The following is a 21,271-nucleotide window of genomic DNA, read 5'->3' as shown; positions in this document are numbered from 1 at the left end:
TATATGCAAGTAATTTAGAATGGATTTGTTTTATTATAGGGAGGAGTTGGTATTACTATTTATAGCAGGGACAGCACTTAGTGAGTCAGTGAATATTAAAGCAGACGGAATTAGGTGTTCAATAATGTGATCCAGAGCTAAGTTTATAGCATAAAGCTCAGCAGTGAATGATGGAATATTACAGCAGCATCTACTTGGGTCTCAGTTTTTGATCCATCTGTATAGATTTCACAGGCTTGTGAATGAGTAATACTCTTGATTTGATTATCAGTAGTGATTCTTCATGCATTAAGAATCTGCAGGTAAATGAACCACTAGGTGGCAGTGATCACAGTGTGATGAAGTGGGATTTACTCAAAGAGGTAACTACCATTAGGGGTAAAGGGAAGGGTTATTTCTTTCGTAAGGGGAGGAGTTATTCAGCGAGGGGAATGCCAGAGGTGTATTCAACTTTGGCAGTAGGCTAGAGAATCTAGTAATAACTGAGAGTAAAGTGGAGGAGAAATTGTTGAAGATAAATACAAGAAAGGCACCTGGGGTGGATGAGATCTATCCAGTTATATTAAAGGAGGCAGCAAAGGAAGTAAGCAAACCCTTAGCCATAATTATGAGAGCTTCCTTGGACTCAGGGGAACCCATGGACTGGAGATGTGCAAATGTGACCCCAATTCACAAAGGAGGATCAAAAGGCGACACAAGTAATTATAGACCTGTTAGTTTAACTTCTGTTCCCGGAAAATTAATGGAGGCACTGGTTAAAGAAGCACTGCAGGATCATCTTGACAACAAGACTTCAGTTATAACTCAGACACAGCATGGGTTTGTTAAGGGGAAGTCTTGCCTGACCAATTTGATTGGATACTATGATGCAGTCACAAAAGAACTGGATGCAGGGAATAACTTTGATATTATATACTTGGATCTCAGAAAGGCTTTTGATACTGTTGCACATGGAAGACTGCTGCACAAATTGGAGCAGTGTGGCATTGGAGGCAAATTGCTGCTATGGATAAAGGGGTGGTTGAGGGGGAGAAGACAGAGAGTGGTAATCAATGTACACTGCTCATCGTGGACTAATGTTATTAGTGGAGTCCCTCAGGGTTCAGTATTGGGTCTATTATTGTTTTCTGTATTTATAAATGATATTGATGATGGTATATCAAGCTTAATGTCCAAGTTCGCAGACGATTCGAAGGTTGGCAGGGTTGTCAAGGACACTACTGACACTATGCTACTGCAACAGGATCTGGAAAGGTTGAGCAGATGGGCTGAGAGGTGGCAAATGAAGTTTAACATTGACAAATGTAAAGTACTACATATGGGAAACAGCAACCCCAGAGCAACGTATCAACTCTGTGGTACTACACTGACAGTGGTAGAGAATGAAAGGAACCTTGTGCAGGCAGAGATGAAGTTTTCTGAGCAGTGCAGACGGGCTGCAAGAGTAGCTCATGGTGTATTGTCAATGATATATAGGAATTTTTCTAGCAGGGATAAGGAGGTGATTATTCCCTTGTATAAGGCAATGGTCAGGCCACACCTAGAGTACTGTATACAGGTCTGGAGGCCTCATTTGGATGCTGGAACGAGTACAGAGAAGGGCAACAAGATTGGTGAATGGAACAAAGGGGTGCTCTTACGAAGAAAGGCTTAAGTTTTGCAAATTACAGTGTCTGGAGACTAGGCACCAGCGAGATGATCTGATTGAGGTGTATAAAGCCTTGAATGGTTTGAGCATGCTCAATGCTGATGGAATTCTTCCTCTTGCTCAGAAAAATCACCTGAGAGGGCATAAATTCAAATTGAGGAAAGACAGATGTAGGATAGACGTGAGGAAATTTGCCTTTAGCCAGCGGGTGGTTGGTTGGTGGAACAGACTTCCATCCCTTGTCGTGGAAGTTGATAGCCTAAATAAGTTTAAGGCTCAGCTGGACAGGTATTTCGAACGAACAGAGGGGTGAAGTGAAAGTGGTTATTTTTTATTTATTTATTTTTATTTTATTTTATTTATTTTTATTTTTTGGCTGATGCTGAATAAGCTTGCTTTCTTGCATCAAATGCCTCTACTAATGCTAATGCTAATACTGGGGGGAGATAAGGTGTTCTTTCCCCACTGTTGAAAATAGTCAATCATACGTTGCACAGATATTTGTCCAGGGTGGATCTGGTGGTGTCATGTACTGAAATATATTACCCATTTCTATATTCCATGATTGAGTCAGTTCCTTGAATCTAATGGAGCAGGTTGGTTTTCATTTGGTTTACTACTGTAAAATGACTCCCATTTGGTTTTGTATAGACATCTCCAACTTAGGTGAGAGGGAAGACTGTGGATTTTTGTGCCATACAGCAGAAGTAATGTTTTTCTGTGAAGATGTAAGGGAGGTTCATGGACTTCGATGTAAGACTCTGAACTGGGGAGGTCCTGAAAGATGCTACAGCAACTCTCAGAGCACTGTGCTGGATGGTGTTTAATCACTCTAAAGTACTTTTTCTTGCAGAGTCATACACTGGAGAACCATAGTCCAAGCAAGACCTGATGAGAGCTCTATAAAGATGGATAAGGGTATGTCGATCAGCATCCCATGGCAAGGATGACACACACTGGAGGATATTCAACTTCTTCAAACAGATAGTGTGAGCAAGAGGAACTGGCAAATTATTTATCTTTAGCTCTGAATCAGGATGAAGTGAACAAAGTTTGTAGAAATGAGTGGTAATGGATTTCTGTTCAGCAAGATGGTATCCATTGTGTAAGGTCCAGGATTGAATCCTGGTTAGAGCAATTTGTAGCTGTCTTTCAATAGTATTCATACCTGGTGATTGGCAGGATATGGTGAGGTCATCAGCATCCATGTATACTTCAATCGTTTTTGGAAGATCTTCCAATATATTATTGACCCTAAGGGTTGGACTCAATATGGAACCCTGCAGGACACCCTCTTCTTGAATGCGAGATGCTGACAGCATGTTTTGATATCGGACTCGAAATGTGTGTAATTTTAAAAAGTTCTGAATTATTAAAGGGAGGTAGCCTCTCAGTCCTAACTGATGCATATCTTTAATGATACCATGATGTGTCAAATGCTTTATGAATATCTAGGTTAACCATCAGTAGATGTTGTCTCCTGACGAAGGCATTATGAATGTTGGATTCAATTTTTACAAGTAAATCTAGGATGGATCTATTTTTACGGAAGCCATATTGGTGATCAGAAAGCAAATTTTGGGAGTCTAGAATCCAGGTGAGCCTCTTATATACCATCTTTTCAAATATTTTGCCCAAACAGCTTATCAATGATATTGGTCTATAATTCTGAATTTGTGAAGGATCTTCGCTGGGTTTTGGTATAGTGCAAATATAGGAATGAGAGAGAGAGAGAGGGGGTATATTTTCTGAAAAGATTTGGTTGTAAAAGAGCAATAATATGCATAGATCAGGTTCACATACATGCTTCAGCATACTGTAGTGAATTCAGTCTGGTCCTGCTGCACTAGATGGAGACTGGCTCGAGGATTCTTTCAGCTCAGTGAGAGTAAAGGGCTGGTAATACGGAAGTGAGTGACTAGTTGAAAAATTCAATATAATACATTCTTCATTAGTTTTAATGTGTTGAAAGGAGGTCACATAAGAGGCAGAAATATATAAAGGCAGAAGCATTTGCAATATTAATAGAAGAGGATAAGTTCTGCCCATTCCATTGCATTATCGGAGACTGCAATGGTAGAAATTTCCCATTCAGAACTTCTATTTTTTTCCAGATAATTCGAGTGTCAGTATTTTTGTTAATAGTTGAGGCAAAGTTAATCAAGGAGTCACGTTTTGCTTTTTTTCTAATATGACTTGCTCTGGCTCTGAGATTTTTGAAAACAAATAGGTTGGCAGTAGATGGGAATTTGCAAAATTGGTTCCAAGCACGGTTTTTTCTCTTTTCACTTTGCAGCAATCTTCATTCCACAACTGGTTTTGGTGTACCTGTTTGCGCTGTTTGGATTTTGGAATGGAAATTTCGGCTGTTGATAATATATAGCTAGTAATGTGATCAGTTATGTCATCAATGTTGTTGCTGTACAAACTCTTTGTTGAATAGGATTCAAATAGAATAGTTTTTCCAGTCTGCTTTGTGGAAATTCCAAGAAGTACACTGTTTAGAGCATGACACGACCTGTGTTTAAATTGAACTTATAATATGAAAATGATCAGCACTAACCATTTCATGCTTCGAAAAAGAGATGTTGAATGATCGATAAGTCTATGGCAGATGTTGTACCTGCAGGTAGTTGAACATGATGAGTGTTGGCATTCGAGGTGAGCGGATGCACTTCATCAGGGTTCCTTAGTTAAGTGGATTGGATTACTGTTGATTAGTGCTTTTAAATATTTGATTTATTTAGATATTGTTGGATTATTTTGTTATAGGTTTTCCTGTAACAGTTTGATTTTAATAATATTATAGATATAATTTTTTAAAGTTAATTTTCATTGATATTTAGGTAATTTTATAATGGTAGTTACGAGATCTGCCTTAAATACGTCACAGGGTATCGTGACTCACACGGAAATAGCCGATGGCAATTTACGGGTGAGTCATGATTTAATCCGTTGCGGAACCTGTGGAATGTTTTCCAAAGTCCACCTGGTGACTAATCATAGTTCACCTGGGGATTCTTTTCTTTGTGATCGATGTAAGGAGTGCACGGATCTTAAATTACAATTCGGTGCACTGATGGAACAATTTGAGTCCCTGAAAGAACGGGTGCTTGCCCTCAAGAATAATGCATCTGGAAGCATGTCAGGGACTCAAGACTCCATCAATCTACCAAGGGATGCACACCCGATTCGGGCTTCAAAACAGAAAAACCAAGTGCAAACTACTCTGGTTAAAAAGGACATTGTTTTATTAGGAGACTCCATTGTCAGGGAAAAGGGGAATATTTTTTGTAATAAGGATAGGTGATGTAGAACCAGGGTATGTCTGCCGGGAGCAACTATTAATTATGTCACCAACAGATTGTCAGATTTTAAGGGGGGTAAAGAGAATATTATTATTCATGTGGGGACTAATGACTTTAAATGTACACGATCTGACGATTTGTTGGAAAAATACAGGACCATGCTGAGGAAATGCCGCGAGCTAGGCCACCAATGTCTATGTGTCTGCAATTCTGCCCAGACACGATAGGAAGGATTATATGTTAAAAGACTTGTGGATTAACTCAAGACTTCAAGGAATCTACCAGGCTTTAGGGGGGAAATTTCTATCAGCATGGCCCACATTTGTAGGTAGAAGGAATTTGTTTTTTAGTGATGGGATACACTTAAACAAAGGTGGTGCAAAAGTTTTTGCCAGTATTATTGAGGATACCTTAAAGGTTCAGGGAAACTGCTAGTTAAGCTGCACTTTCAGCACACTTTTTTGAAAGACAACCCATTAAGCATTGTAAATTTCTAGAACCATCTTTCAGAAAATTTGAAATCTTCAATATTCATCTAATGTGCAAATGATTCAGCCTTTTTTAAAAAGATTTCCACATACAGGAACATTTTTTTCGTGCATCATTATTAACCATTCGAAGAGCACCTTTTCAAGATCCAGATACTTCACTTTTCATGCTCTGATCCTATCCAGTGAAGCAGATTTCTTTAAGCTTTCAATCATTTTTCAATCCTTCAATAGTGAATAGTCACTATTCTGAAGTCACTCTAGTGATGTTGATATTAGAATGCATGTAGACCTAATCCTTTTAAAACCTTAATTTTTTTCTGCAATTGGCAAAGCTATCAGCTTCACAAAAACTATATCAATAAACTTACATTTTTTACAGTTCATATACTGTATAATGAAATTTTACAGTCTATATACCATATAATGAAAAGAACTTCTAGTTGAATTTCATTATGCTAACAAGTGATTTCTCACAGTCAGCCTTCAGTCTTCATCAGCTTGTAGATGACTTTCATCAACCGGTGAAATACCACCACTTTGCTTATTGGAGGCTTGAAGTGGCGAAACCCATGTTTAGTCTCTAGAGCAAAGTTTCCGGCATCCCCCTCTCCCCATACTTCTCCTTCAACCCATGCACGGTACTAAGTACTATAGGTTTTGATACCTTTCGTGTTTGGGGTTCTCATAAAAAAAAAAAAAAAAAAAAAAAGCTTCAACAAATTATTTCATTTTGATATGAGAATACTGTAATAATAATAATAAAAAGAAAAAAAAAACAAGGAAAATTGGTGAAAATTTTGGGTCATTATTAGGAGTTTCTTAGTTTTTCAAGGTAGTTACAACAAACATAAAATATTAACAGATTTATAGGAAATTGGTTTGGTCCTGCCCTTACACATACTGGGTCATTAAAAAGGGAGTCACTATAAAGAGCATTGACTGTATCTGCTATTATTTTTGAATAATAATAAACACAGAAACACGGAAAGCGATATTAATTCAGGATAGAGAGTTAGCGTAATATTCAAATTTCAAGTCTTTGTAGCATGCCAATATATCTAATTTCAAAGTTTGAAAACAGAAGTGAATATTGGTATCTGATATATATATATCTTTTTTTTTTAAACTGTTTATTCATATATAAGCAGAAACACATGTGCACATTCTAGATTTTATACATTTAACAGTGTTTTTAAACTGGAAAATGGAAGATTCTAACAGAATCACATTTATAATTTATGCCTATAATTATTTTTAATTTTCAGCACAATTAATAATTTTTTTTGAAAATAAAAGGCATAAAAAATACATCATTTTTAAACATTTAATTTTTATTAAAAACTAAATAATTTCATACATTAAGAAAAAATGATATACAGAGTGACCACAAAGTCCCTATGCATGCTAATTAGAAGTTATCTGTATGCTCCCATCCATTCTCAGAACAAATTTAAATTTTTTCCCCATGTTCTTCTGGACATTTTCTTCCACATTGATGGTTGGAAGTCAACAAATCAGTCCCTCATAACTGTTTTTCAGTCTTCAACTGTTGCTAGGTGGAGTTTAGAAATTTTCTCTTTCACAATGCCCCAAAGCAAACCGTCACATGTTAAGTCTGGACTTTGAGGCCACACCATATCAGATCCACATCCAATCCATCATCCACTGAATTTGCATTCAAGATATTCTCTAACTGGGGGAGAATAATGTGCTGATGCACCAACTCATTTCAGGATAGCTATTTCCTCAAGACGGCTCTCATGCAGTTGTGGAACAAACCATGTCTGATAAATGTTCAAATAAGCAGTTTCACTGACACTTGTATTGAAAAATATGGTCCTATCAAATATCTTCTGAAATTGCTGCCCATGTCATGACATGCTGTTCAATTTCCTCATAAAAATGAGGATTTTCTTGGCACCAAACTGGTGCCAAGAAAATCCTCATTTTTTATTTTTTTTTAATTTTTGATAAGCATGTTTATTTTTGATAAGCATGCTTATCAAAAATAAACATCCCAGGATCAATTACTAAGGTAAATAGCACACTCATCTGAAAAAAAAAAAATACCCTTCATCTTGATTCAATGGTGGGAAATCACTGCAAAAGATCCCTGAAGGTGACCTCATGAGCAGCCAAGTCTCTATTGGACAGCTCATTAGCACATTCAGGCTTAAATGGCTTCAATCCCAAATCCTTTTTCATTATTTTTTGGACTGCAAATCATGGAATGCCTACCTCAGAAGATCTTTTTTGAGATGATTTCAGTAGTGATCTCAGTCCATATGGTGTTGACTTGATGCTGGATGACCACAATGCTTTAAATCAAGGACATTTCCTGTGGAAAAAGTGTCCTTGATTTAAAGCCCATGCCAGCATAGTTTCAAGCATGCTTATCAAACCTCAGTGAAAATCTTGTCCTTATGTCTTCAAAACATGCTCCTTCTCACACACATTTGTGAACCTAAATGCAAGTCATCAGTCTCTGTTCTATCATATATTCGCTGGTGTCCATCATACTGAAGCCCTACCTAGAAAAAAATATAAAACAAATAATTAATAGAAGACACAATCTCATGCATAGGGACTTTGTGGTCACTCTGTATTGGTACAGTCGTTGGAGAATTCAAAAAAACCAATAAACTTTTTCCAGAAATTAAAAATAAAATTTTCACCTGTCAAGTGTAGTGCCATCAGTTTTGCTACAATTGGATGCACTACCACTGCAGGGCTAAGGAAGATATCCTTAACTAAAGGATTCAAGTAAATTTCAAAACAATCAAAATTCAATCTGCTAGTTGAAGAACACTATATACAGCATGCTGAAAATCACTCAGTCATCAGATTCACGTGTCACCCGGTGCTGAACGACTCGTTGAAATATGAGGTTTGTTCTGTTGTGAGCATTAAGATTATTGTATTTATTAGGTAATGGCAAACCTTTTATGGCCTGCAAACAAAAATAAACTAAAACAAAAATTTATTATGAGTTTTCATGTGCTATAGAAAAAAAAAAAAATTGACGAAAATTTTAAACAGTCTTTAACGATATTATAAAAAATGGTGACAATACTTGAAGGTTTCTAATCAGAGCTTTGTTGTTGCATAGTTCTGTGCACAGACTTATTTTTGCCATTAGATATGCTGAGAGACCAAAAAACAAATCTGTCTTCAAATTAAAAAAATAACAAATTATAGTATAAACTATTTATCGGTGTGTGTGTGGGCCAGTACATTTTATGGTATGTGTCTCGTGGCACATACCATAAAATACCATGCTACTGGTTCACTATTATCATACTAGACAGTTTTAAACCCTATTAGCTAAAAAATCACAGAGAGAACAGAGAAAGCTAAAAACTGTTTTTTTTTTTTTTTTTTTTTTTTTTCATTTTACCCTGTAAGACTCCAAAGCTTTTGCATAATGTTCGGTGTGAAATTCTGTCTCTGCTTTGCGATAATATCCCTAAATAAAAATTTAAAAAATGAACAATCATAAATAAAAACAAAAGCATTTTAATGCAATTTTTATATAGAATTTTTTTTTTAGTATAATTTTAGTAAAACCTAACAATTCATATATCACAATAAATACTTTTTCTTAGTTTTTAGTTTACAGACTAATGGTGACATTTATCTATAAATAATAGTTGCACAATTTCTGCTTTGCTTATAAATCTTATTAGTCTAATTGCAATCCCTTCCCTGCAGAGATTAAAAAGTATTAATTATGCTGCGTTCAAAGTATGGTAATAAATTAACATTTATTACATACTATTCTAAGAAGCTGAAATTGATGCAGCAAATATAAATTTTGATAAGCTAAAATTACTTTGGAGAGGGGAAGGGAAGGGATTAATTAGTTCTGAATATGGAAAGAAATTTTTTCCTTTTTTCTAGATTCTATATAATCTAAAATACATTAGAAGATTATTTACAGTTCTAAATACAAAAATTAGATTACTTTATGGTAAAACAGTGGATGTATCATTTATATTAAAATAAGGCTAAGGATCTTTCAAGATTTTTCTTAACAGAAGTGATCACATGGAGGACAACAGTCCTCCAGCACTTTTAAAACCATTGCCCATGAGATGTATTATGCTTGCAAAGTTGAAGCTCTGAGTACCTTCCTAACTTACCATAATTCATATTTTATATGCGATTTGATATCTCCTGTGGGTGAGTAGTCTAAGTAATCTGGACCCAAACTGATCTGGAGGAGGACAGCTTCCATGCAACCATTAGAAAAAGCCACATGATGCCATGATGCAAGAGAGCAAGCTTATATAGCATCAGCCACAAAAAAAAAAAAAAAAACCCTGATTTCACACATCCACTCGCTCCAAATGTTTGTCAAGTTCTGCCTTGAATCTATTTAAGCTATCAATTTCTACAACGACAGATGGAAGTTTTTTAAAGAAATCAACCACCCGCTAAAGGGTGGTTGATTTCTTTAAAATGTGCAGAAGTTTGCCTTTAGCAAACTTCTGCACATCTATCCTACAACCGTCTTTCCTCAATTTGAATTTATGCCTTCTCAGGCGATTATTCTGAGCAAGAGGAAGAATCCCATCAGCATTCAGCATGCTCAAACCATTCAAGGTTTTATACACTTCAATCAGATCACCTCTCAAGTGACTAGTCTCCAGACACTGTAATTTGCAAATTTAATTTGATTTTGATTTTTTGTGGAGCAAAAACAGCAAGGTTATAGTGCGCCAGGAAAAGGTAATTTGCAAAACTTAAGCCTTTCTTCGTAAGAGCAACCCTTTGTTCCATTCATTAATCTTGTTGCCTTCTCTGTACTTGTTCCAGCAGCTCTACATCCTTCTTGAAATGAGGCCTGCAGACTTGTATACAGTACTCAAGGTGTGGCCTGACCATTGCCTTATACAAGGGGATAATCACCTCCTTATCCTTGCTAGAAAAATTTCTGTATATCATTAACAAGACACCATGAGCTACTCTTGCAGCCCATCTGCACTGCTCAGAAAACTTCATGTCTGCCTGCACAATTACCCCCAGGTCCTTTTCATTCTCTACCACTGTCAGTGTAGTACCACAGAGTTGATACATTACTCTGGGGTTACTGCTTCCCATATGCAGCACTTTACATTTGTCAATGTTAAACCTCATCTGCCACCTCTCAGCCCATCTGCCCAACCTTTCCAGATCCTGCTGCAGCAGAGTACTGTCATTAATGTCATTAACAACCCTGCCAACCTTCGTATCGTCTGCAAACATGGACATTAAGCTTGATATACCATCATCAATATCATTTATAAATACAGGAAACAACAATGGACCCAACACTGAACCCTGAGGGACTCCACTAATAACATTAGTCCACGAAGAGCAGTGTCCATTGATTACCCCTCTCTGTCTTCTCCCACTCAACCATCCCTTTATCCATAGCAGCAATTTGCCTCCAATGCCGCACTGCTCCAATTTGTGCAGCAGTCTTCCATGTGCAACAGTATCAAAGGCCTTTCTAAGATCCAAATATATAATATCAAAATTATTTTTTGCATCCAGTTCCTTTGTGGCCACATCATAGTATCCAATCAAATCAGAGTTACAGGCTCTGAAAAAAAACCAATAAGTGTTTGCTTTTTATTTACATAATTGTTATTTTATATTGTACTTAATACGTAGTCTTATAGTTCTAATTATGCTGGTTATTTTTATTTTAATTTATATAAACAGTTTTTGTAGATATACGTAATACTTTATAAAACCGTTAGTCCGTTCGAATCTTGCAGGCATTGTTTTTTGTTTATAGTGATAGGGAATTCAAATTTTTAATTGAGGTAGCTAGGTAGCTCTAACGTATAATTATAGAAACAGTAATATGCTTCACTGTTTCTATTAGATAGCGTAGTATTGACATTTAATTTAATTTAATTTATTGATCTTATTAATTTAAAATATCATGCCCCAAACTAGAGCAGCAAAGCAACGGGTACAAAGTGGCAGAGTGCTGTGACTCGTGGGAGAACTGAGGGGGGCGATTCTCCAACGCATCACAGCCTAAAAAAATGTGCAACTTGTGAAATGTTTGCCGAACTATCTGGAACGGAACATGATATTGCCATGGGGGATGTCTTTGTGTGCGCGCGATGTAAGGAGTGTAAGGAAATCAGGCGACATACTCAGCGTTGTTATGGGCCTATATGACAGGGTGGATGCCCTCGAAAGATCTAAATTGAGGGGCCCATCAGGCTCTCAGCTGCCCACATCAACGCCAGAGCTTGCACTTGGTCATCACGCAACACAGCGGCAACCCCCAAGGCAGATTGCGCTGGTCCCAAAGGAACTAGTAGTTGTTGGTGACTCTATTGTCAGGGAAACGGGGAACATCCTTTGTAAAAAGGATAGGTGGAACAGGACCAGGGTATGTCTGCCAGGGGCAAAGGTTGATGACGTTGTAGAGCAGATATCATCTTTTAGGGGCACAAAAGGTGATATAGTTGTACACGTTGGCACTAATGATATTAAGAGTAGGAGACTGGCAGAATTACTTAACAAGTACAGGTCACTGTTGAAAAAAAGCCGTGAAATAGGGTTGAATTTGAAAGTGTCTGCAATTCTGCCCAGACACGATAGGAGGGAGTATATGATGAGAGCCTTGTCGATCAATTCGGCCCTGGAAAGATTGTGCAAGGCTCAAGGGATAGAATTTTTTTCAGCCTGGACTGTACTTGTTAACAGGAGAGACTGCTTCTACAGGGATGGGATACACTTAAATAGAAAGGGTGCAAGAATATTTGCTGATACTATCGAGGCAGTGTTAGGTGGGTCGGAAAACTGATAGCTTGGGGGGATACAAGGACTAATAGTTTAACAGTAGCCGTAGGTAGAGGTGAAGGTGATTCTTGCACAACTTCTATTAGAATAAGTAGCGACCTGGAGCGAGGGGTGTTGGGGGTTTCAGGGACGGATGGCAGTCATCGTGAAACAGGTGGGTATATGGGATGTGTTAGAGTAATTAAGAATAAGAATAGGTGCATGTATACTTGCATGTATACCAATGCTAGAAGTATAGTAAATAAATTTGATGAATTTGAAGTGTTGGTCAAGACATCAAAGGCGGATATTGTTGGGATATCAGAGACATGGTGTCACACAGATATAAGGAATGCCGAACTGGAATTTGGGGAGTACAATGTGTACAGAAAGGATAGACAGGATAGGAAGGGAGGAGGTGTTATGCTGTTAATAAAGAAAAACATAAAATCAAAAGAAGTGCATCCAGTTGATATAGATGAACAGTGCACTGTTGAGTCAGTTTGGTGTGACATAAGCATTACGAAAGCAAAAATAAGAGTAGGAGTGTGTTATAGGCCTAATGACTTGAATGAGTACAATGAACAATTGTACAGAGAAATAGAGTGGGCAGTAAATCGGAGTGTCTTATAATGGGGGATTTTAACCTCCCAGATATTGACTGGAACTTGTGGGTCGGGCACTCACACACTAGTCAGACTTTTGTGGATTTATTGGATGATTGTTTTCTGCAGCAGCATGTTCGAGAGGCAACCAGAGAAAGTAATACTCTTGATCTGGTTATCAGCAGTGATCATTCATGTATTAGGAATTTGCAGATAAAAGAACCACTAGGTGGCAGTGATCACAGTGTACTGACGTGGGATTTACTTAAAGATTCAACTACTATCGGGGGTAAAGGAAAGGGTTTTTGCTTCCGTAAAGGCGAGTACAGTGGTCTCCGACAGTTTTTAAATTCTGTACAGTGGGATCAACTGACGATGTTACCAACAGTAAATTCTAAGTGGGAAGCATTCAAGGAATTAATCGTGGAAGCTACTAAAAGGTTCATACCTATTAAGAAATATTGTTCAAGGTTTAGGCCTAAATGGTTGTCAAATGAACTAATGAGACTTGTAACAGAGAAGAAAAATGCATGGGATGCATATAAATTATCAAGCGACTCAGAAGCATATGGCAGATATAAGTTAATCTGTAATCAGGTCACAAAGGAGGTTCGGCAGGCAAAGGCAGATTACGAGAAATCCTTGGCAAAAGATGCTAAGAAAAACAGCAAGGATTTCTTTATTTATATAAACTCTAAAAGGAAAGGGATGAATCTGATCGGTCCACTTGACATCGATGGTTTGACTGTTGATGATCCTGCTCAGATAGCAAACAAACTGAATGAGTATTTTGCATCTACATTCACACGTGAGGAATTATTAAGGTTTGAAAATGGCAGAAGGTTATCAAATTGTAGCAAGATACTTAATGATTTTGTAATAACCGAGAGCAAAGTGGAAGAGAAACTGTTGAAGTTAAACGTAAGAAAAGCACCTGGGGTGGATGGGATCTATCCAGTTATATTAAAGGAGACGGCAAAGCAACTAAGCAAACCCTTAGCCATAATTTTGAGAGCATCCTTGGACTCAGGGGAGGTTCCCACGGACTGAAGATGTGCAAATGTATCCCCAATTCACAAAGGGGGATCGAAGGGTGACACGAGTAATTACAGACCAGTTAGTTTAACTTCTGTTCCGGGTAAAATAATGGAGTCGCTGGTTAAAGATGCATTGCAGGATCATCTAGACAAGACTGCAGCAATAATTCAGACACAGCATGGGTTTGTTAAGGGAAAGTCTTGTCTGACAAATTTGATTGGTTATTATGATGTGGTCACAAAGGAACTGGATGCAAAAAATAATTTTGATATCATATATTTGGATTTCAGGAAAGCTTTTGACACTGTTGCGCATGGAAGACTATTGTACAAATTGCAGCAGAATGATATTAAGGGTAAGTTGCTACAATGGATAAAAGGATGGTTAAGTGCTAGAAGACAGAGGGTGGTAATCAATGGGTGCTGCTCTTCTTGGACTAATGTTATTAGTGGAGTCCCACAGGGTTCGGTGTTGGGTCCACTGTTGTTTTGTATATTTATCAATGATATTGATGAAGGTATATCAGGCTTAATGTCGAAGTTTGCAGATCATACAAAGGTTGGCAGGGTTGTTAATGACAGCAATGGCAGTGTGCTACTGCAACAGGATCTAGATAATTTGGGGAGATGGGCTAAGAAGTGGCAACTGAAGTTTAACCTTGACAAATGCAAAGTACTACATATGGGTAGAAGTAACCCCAGAGAAACGTACCAACTGTGTGGTACTACACTTAAGGTGGTAGAAAATGAAAAAGACCTGGGAGTAATTGTGCAGGCAGATATGAAGTTTTCTGAGCAATGCAGACAGGCTGCCAGGGCAGGTCATGGCGTTTTGTCAATGATATATAGGAATTTTGCTAGCAGGGAAAAGGAGGTGATTATCCCTCTGTATAAGGCAATGATCAGGCCACGGCTTGAGTACTGCGTACAGGTCTGGAGGCCTCATTTTAGGAAGGATGTAGATTTACTTGAGCGTGTACAGAGAAGGGCAACAAGATTGGTGAGGGGAATGAAGGGATCCTCTTACCAAGAGAGGCTTAAGTTCTGCAAATTGCAGTGGCTGGAGACTAGGCACCTGCGCGGTGATCTGATTGAGGTATATAAGGCCTTGAATGGGTTGAGCACGCTGAATTCTGATGGGATCCTTCCACTTGTTCAGATTACGAATCTAAGGGGGCATAAATTCAAATTAAGAAAAGACAGATGTAGAATAGATGTGCGGAAATTTTCCTTTAGCCAGCGGGTGGTTAATTGCTGGAACAAACTTCCATCTGTCGTTGTGGAAGTTGATAGGCTATGTATATAAAGTGCTTAGCATCATAATACACAGCCATTTCTGAATAAACAGAAAATTTTTAAGGTGGCATCGTTTTAGGTTATATCTCATATTGTGAATACCTTCACAACGAGTTGCCATGATATTGCACTACTTCGAATAAGTAACGCTTCACCTAAGGAGAAGACTAGTGTTACTTATTCTCAGATAGGTACCACCACCCAGACAGCACTGTTTCAGGGCTATTTGGCCCTTCGTCAGTGAGTGGGTAGGTACCCAAGTGATGCAATGATGGCAAAAACAGTTATGAAGTATAACTCCACAATATGAGAGATGCCTGATGGTGTATGATGTATTTAGACTAAGGCGCATTTAGGGCTAGAGCCTCAAGCTGCGAACAAATTTAGACTATGTATATAAAGTGCTTAGCATCATAATACACAGCCATTTCTGAATAAACAGAAAATTTTTAAGGTGGCATCGTTTTAGGTTATATTGATAGGTTGAATAAATTTAAGGAGGAACTGGACAGGCATTTGGAGGGAATGGTGTGATTTTTTTTTTTTTTTTGGCTGATGCTGCATAAGCTCATACATTTGTTTTCTTGCATCACATGCCACTACTACTACTACAAAGTCGTCGGACCACCCCTTAACAAACCCATGCTGTGTCTGAGCTATAACTGAAGTCTTGTTGTCTAGATGATCCTGCAATGCTTCTTTAACCAGTGCCTCCATTAATTTTCCTGGAACAAAAGTTAAACTAACAGGTCTATAATTACTTGTGTTGCCCTTTGATCCTCCTTTGTGAATTGGGGTCACATTTGCACATCTCCAGTCTATGGGTACCTCCCCTGAGTCCAAGGAAGCTCTCATAATTATGGCTAAGTGTTTGCTTACTTCCTTTGCCACCTCCTTTAATATAACTGGATATATTCCATCCCCCTCAGGTGCCTTTCTTATGTTTATCTTCAACAATTTCTCCTCCACTTTACTCTCAGTTATTAGAAGATTATCTTATCTAGCTTACTGCCAGAGTTTAATACACCTCTGGCATTCCCCTCCCTGAATAACTCCTCATGTGTGAATGTAGATGCAAAATATTCATTTAGTTTGTTAGCTATCTCAGCAGGATCATCAACAGTTGAACCATCAATATCAAGGTGGACAAATCTGATTCATCCCCTTCCTTCTAGAGTTTACATAAATAAAAACTCTTTGCTGTTTTTATTTGCATCCAACCACCTTCATTTCAATCTCCAGTTTCAATTTCAGAGTGGAACATTCACTAGATATCATGCAGTTATTTTATTCTAACCTTCTTATTATTTTTTATCAGTTTTGATTCTAGAATCAAATATTTCTGTTCACTGTATAATCACAACAGTTATTTTATTTATGCACAATCACCTACAATAATTCTTTTACAAGGTAACATGTTGCCTATGTCATACTGTAAAAGAAATAGCATAGGTGATTTTAGTGATGGGAGTGAAACACAACTGTTAGAGTTTACTACTGAATGTGTAGATTATAAACTAAATGATGGCAATGAGGTAGAAGGGTTATGGAGACAGGCAAGTCAACTACTCTGGTCCTGAATAACCAGTGGTGGAGTCCAGACTACTACCAAAATTACAGAAAAGAGGAAGTGGAGAAGAAAGAGAGGCTCAGTGAGGCTGTCTTTCCCCAAATTTTCATAAAATTTTTTTGTCCTTAAGACCCATGCTAGCTTTTGTCACCCCTGGAACTAAATATTTTGAGATGGACACAACATTGCTGAAGCTTACAGCACTGGATGTAATGACTATGATTCCACTACAATAAGACAATAATGGAAAAAGTTTTTTAGTGAATTTCCCCCAATCAGCTTAATGCTATACATGTAAATTGTTTGAACAACCACAAATGAATTGAAATCATTATATCCTCAATGATGAATAAAATTCAATTTAAAGATCTTATACATCATTTCAGTGGTTAAATGTTTTGTAAATCTTTACTGTCATGAACATGGTCTGTAATAATAACAGACCATGTTCTACAATAAATATAAAATAATAATTTTAAAATGTAGCAACTGAACAAAAATTAGCATCTTCCTAAGTTTCCTGTTTGACTCACAAATATTGTTTCTGCATTTTTACTGTATAAAATGCAATGCAGTTATGATTTTGGAGAACAGTGAAAAAATCTAAGCACTCTTCTGTTTGTATAGAGTGAAATCTGTCTTTAATTTCGAGAAGGAATACAGATAATTCTCAAACATTTCATGGTACTACTTCTAGTATGACTTTTTCAGAGACTGAACAGCTGTCCTTATTAGTGTGTGAAAAATTGGAATGTAATAAGGACTGAATATCTGTATAACTTCATGAAAGTCAAGTCTCTCTCTCTCTCTCTCTCTCTCTCTATTTTCCATTTCAGTTTACCTGAACACTGTGCCACTAAAAGAAAACCTTAGTTGTTATTTTTCAAGAGAAACATTTGTTCAAAATGTACAGCTATCTTTATTTAGAAATAGATATTGGAAACGAAAACCTTTATTTCTTGTTCAGTATGAGTGAAACTACCAAATATTTTATTTAATTATTATTATTATTTTTTTTTTTATCAGTGTTGAGTTTCAGATGACTCATTTATTAATGACAGTGCTTTTTATTCCAGAAACTTAAAATATTGATATCATGTCTGTGAATAGATTACCAAGAACACCTATTATGAAATTACAAAGAACAAAAAGCAATTTGTAAGAACAAAAGTTAATTTTTAAATTGGAGGACAACACTAGTCCTCTAGATAACTGATCGCATTGTGAAATTACCACCACCACTGGCCAATTTATTCATCTGTTAAAGCTGTAGTAACTTTTAGATCACCATTTATGTTCACTCAATCATTAAATTCCTGTTCGCCTGTGTCTTCAGGCTTTTCAACATGATCAGTATCATGACTTAGTTGACCATCATGAATAATTAATTCACATTTTTTGAAACAGATGCTAATTCAGGTATCGGAAACTTCATTCCAGACACTCATATTCACTCTCTTTCTGTTCACTGACTTTTTTTTTTTTTTTTTTCCGGGTAGTAAAATTAAAAACACATAAAAAAAAAAAAAAAAAGATAAGCATCAATCAATAACAAAGCATGCAGCACACACGAATTGGAACTAACATGACACGTGCAACTTTTTATAGAGTAAAAAGTTTATGAAGTTTAGATAGCATTAACATTAGTAGAGGCATATGATGCAAGAAAGCAAGCGACTAGGTGGTAGATGACTCTCATCAACCGGTGAAATACCACCACTTTGCTTATTGGAGGCTTGAAGTGGTGGAACCCATGTTTAGTCTCTAGAGCTAAGATCTGGTCAACCCTTCCCTACTTCTTCCATCATGCAGTATGATTGATGACTTTTGAGGTTATGATGAACGTCGTGGCGAGATCCAATATTCCTTACATTTCGAGGGTACAGCTCTAAAATGGTGTTCGCAGGCCGGCCGCTAGTTAGTATACCGGACTGAACTTATTGGTAACTCTCTAGGAGGCTTCTGGATCAGCTAGTGTATAATCTTGCTATCTCTACTGTGCCAGATAGTGACTGGAGGGAGTCCGAGTAGTGTGTATGCGGGGAGCACTGTTAGGGCACGTTATGTCAAGGATCTGGGTATATTCTTACCACGTGTACGCCATATCCAAAAATTTCATTACTTCATACAGCATGTCCCACCCACTTTTTCTTACTATTGAATACACCATGAATTGTCAAACTAATAGAGCAAGCTTATCTGCGAAAAGATCTAAACCTAACAAGCACTTCCTAATTCATTTCACAAATATACGTGGTCTCAATTCTAATCTCAACGATGTCCATTTCCACTTGCAGTTTGCCAAACTCTATGTACTTTTTCTGAGAGAATCTCAGTTATCGGTTGATTCAACTACTGCTCATCTCAGATGCCCAAATTATTTGTTGTATGATTCCTTTCGCCTCAAAGGTGGTACTTGTGCATATATCCATTCTGATATTCCCTGTCAGAGACTTGGCAATTTGGAATCTCCTCTCTTTGATCTTATCTAGCTTAAAATCTCTCTACCTCATTCTGTCAAATTCATCTGTTATCTCTACTGTTCTCCCAACTCCACTAATCACTTGGAGCTCTTTGACTTCCTCACTTTGCAACTTGACTTTCTCCAGTCCAGCTTTCCTAACAGTGAGGTAATTTTCCTTGGTGATTTTAATGTTCACAACTCCAGCTGGCTTCCATTTTCCAGTCACACCGACCCAGCAGGTCAAGATGCTGACGCTTTTGCAATTACTAATGACTAGCACAGATTGTTCATTTACCTACAAGAATACCGGACGATCCTAATCATACAGCCAATATGCTTGATCTTTTTCTCACAAACAACCCTTCTAAGTACACAGTCGAAGTGAGAGCTCCCTTAGGCACTTCAGATCAAAATTTGGTGATTGTCTCTTCTCCAATGGGACCTTCATCTCATGGCTATTCCCAACCTCGTCTTGTTTGGCATTACAAGAATGCAAAAGGAGATGACCTGCGAGACATCTTTTCTTCTTTTCCTTGGTCGGATTACTGTTTCAAAACTTCTGATGTCAACGTTTGCTCAGATCGTGTCGGTGAAATTATTCTTGCAGGAATGTAATCCTTTATCCCACACTCCACTTTAAAATCTCGTCCTTTATCTAAACCTTGGTTTTCCAATAAATGTGCTAAGGCTGTTCAAGAGAAGAATGTTGCATATCATAATTGGCTTGTTTCTAATTCTTCAGTGTCATTTTCTGTCTACACCAAAGTTTGCAACAATTGTAAAGCAGTTATTAATCAGTCCAAACTAGATTTTGAACAGGCTAAGAGTAAAAAACTTGCTTCTTGCCCTAATGGTAGCCGAGCATTCTGATCTCTTGCCAAAGCTATTGGCTGCAACTTTTGCCCATCTCTGCTGCCCCCTCTGTCCAAACCAGATGGTCCTGTTGTCACTTCAGCCAAGGATAAAGCTGACCTGCTAGCATCCCATTTTTCTTCGAGCTCATGTATTAATGATCTTGGTAAAACACCTCCCACCATTCCCAACATGCTCCATTTAATGCCTCCTGTGGTCTTGCGTCAAAAGGATATCAGAAGGATTTTGATGAATCTTGATGGTAAGAAAGCTCCAGGTCTCGACGGTATTTCTCCACTTGTTCTCAAAACCTGTGCTCCTGAACTTACTCCTATTCTTTGCTGCCTTTTTTTCGCTTTCTTATTCCAAAGGTGTTTTTCCTTCTGCTTGGAAATTTGCTCATATCCAGCCAGTTCCTAAAAAGGGTGACAAATTCCTCCCATCGAATTATCGTCCCATTGCAATTACTTCTACTCTTTCTAAAGTAATGGAGAAATCAATTAACCGCCAACTCTTAAACTACCTAGAAACCTTCCGTCTGATCAACAATCGCCAGTATGGATTCCGTCAGTGTCAATCCACTGGTGATATTCTGGCTTATGTTACCCATTTATGGATTAATTCAATGGAAAAGTTTGGTGAAACACAAGTAGTTGATCTTGACATCTCAAAGGCTTTTGATCGTGTTTGGCATAAAGGTCTTCTAAACAAGCTCCCATCTTATGGTTTGCCAACTGCTTTTGGTAATTGGTTATCCAGTTTTCTCTCTAATCGCTCACTGAGGGTGATGGTAGATGGCTCTCTGTCTTCTAACTTCTCCACTAATGCCGGTGTCCCCCAAGGTTCAGTTCTTTCCTCCACTGTTTTCCTTTTGTATATTAATGACCTTCTTCCATTGACTGGAAATCCTATCCATAGTTTTGCTGATGATAACACATTGCATTCCACTTTCCATTTTGAGAAACCTTGTCCTGCTCAATCAGCTTCAACTTCTCGAAAATCTGCTACCAATTCCTTAAATGCCGATCTTCAGGTAATTCTCCATTGGGGCAAAGACAACTTAGTTGATTTCAATCCTTCTAAAACTCAGTCTTGTCTTATATCTCACAAAAAGGATTCTTCTGCTTCTATGCTTATCTTTGGTGACACTCCGATTTCTAGGCAAGATGATATATCTCTTTTGGGGACTACCCTGACTTCTAATCTCTCTT

The 21,271-nt window shown here is 37.6% G+C and overlaps 1 protein-coding gene across 5 annotated transcripts in view; it reads right to left on the bottom strand.

The window, feature by feature from the left end:
• Window positions 1-21,271, bottom strand: part of LOC150090899 (uncharacterized) — a 175,951-nt gene that overhangs the window by 111,193 nt on the left and 43,487 nt on the right. For all 5 annotated transcript variants that reach the window (XM_090380587.1, XM_090380581.1, XM_090380573.1 and 2 more), the window contains exon 4: window positions 8,845-8,913. In XM_090380587.1, coding sequence (XP_090236713.1) covers window positions 8,845-8,913 — 69 coding nt within the window. The remainder of the gene's footprint in view (window positions 1-8,844; window positions 8,914-21,271) is intronic.

The sequence above is a fragment of the Mastigoproctus giganteus genome, chromosome 1, assembly GCF_048544385.1.
Source record: "Mastigoproctus giganteus isolate SK-2022 chromosome 1, ASM4854438v1, whole genome shotgun sequence".
NCBI lineage: Eukaryota > Metazoa > Arthropoda > Arachnida > Uropygi > Thelyphonidae > Mastigoproctus > Mastigoproctus giganteus.
Note: the sequence above shows the minus strand (reverse complement) of the source record. Positions and strands in the feature narration are given on the sequence as shown.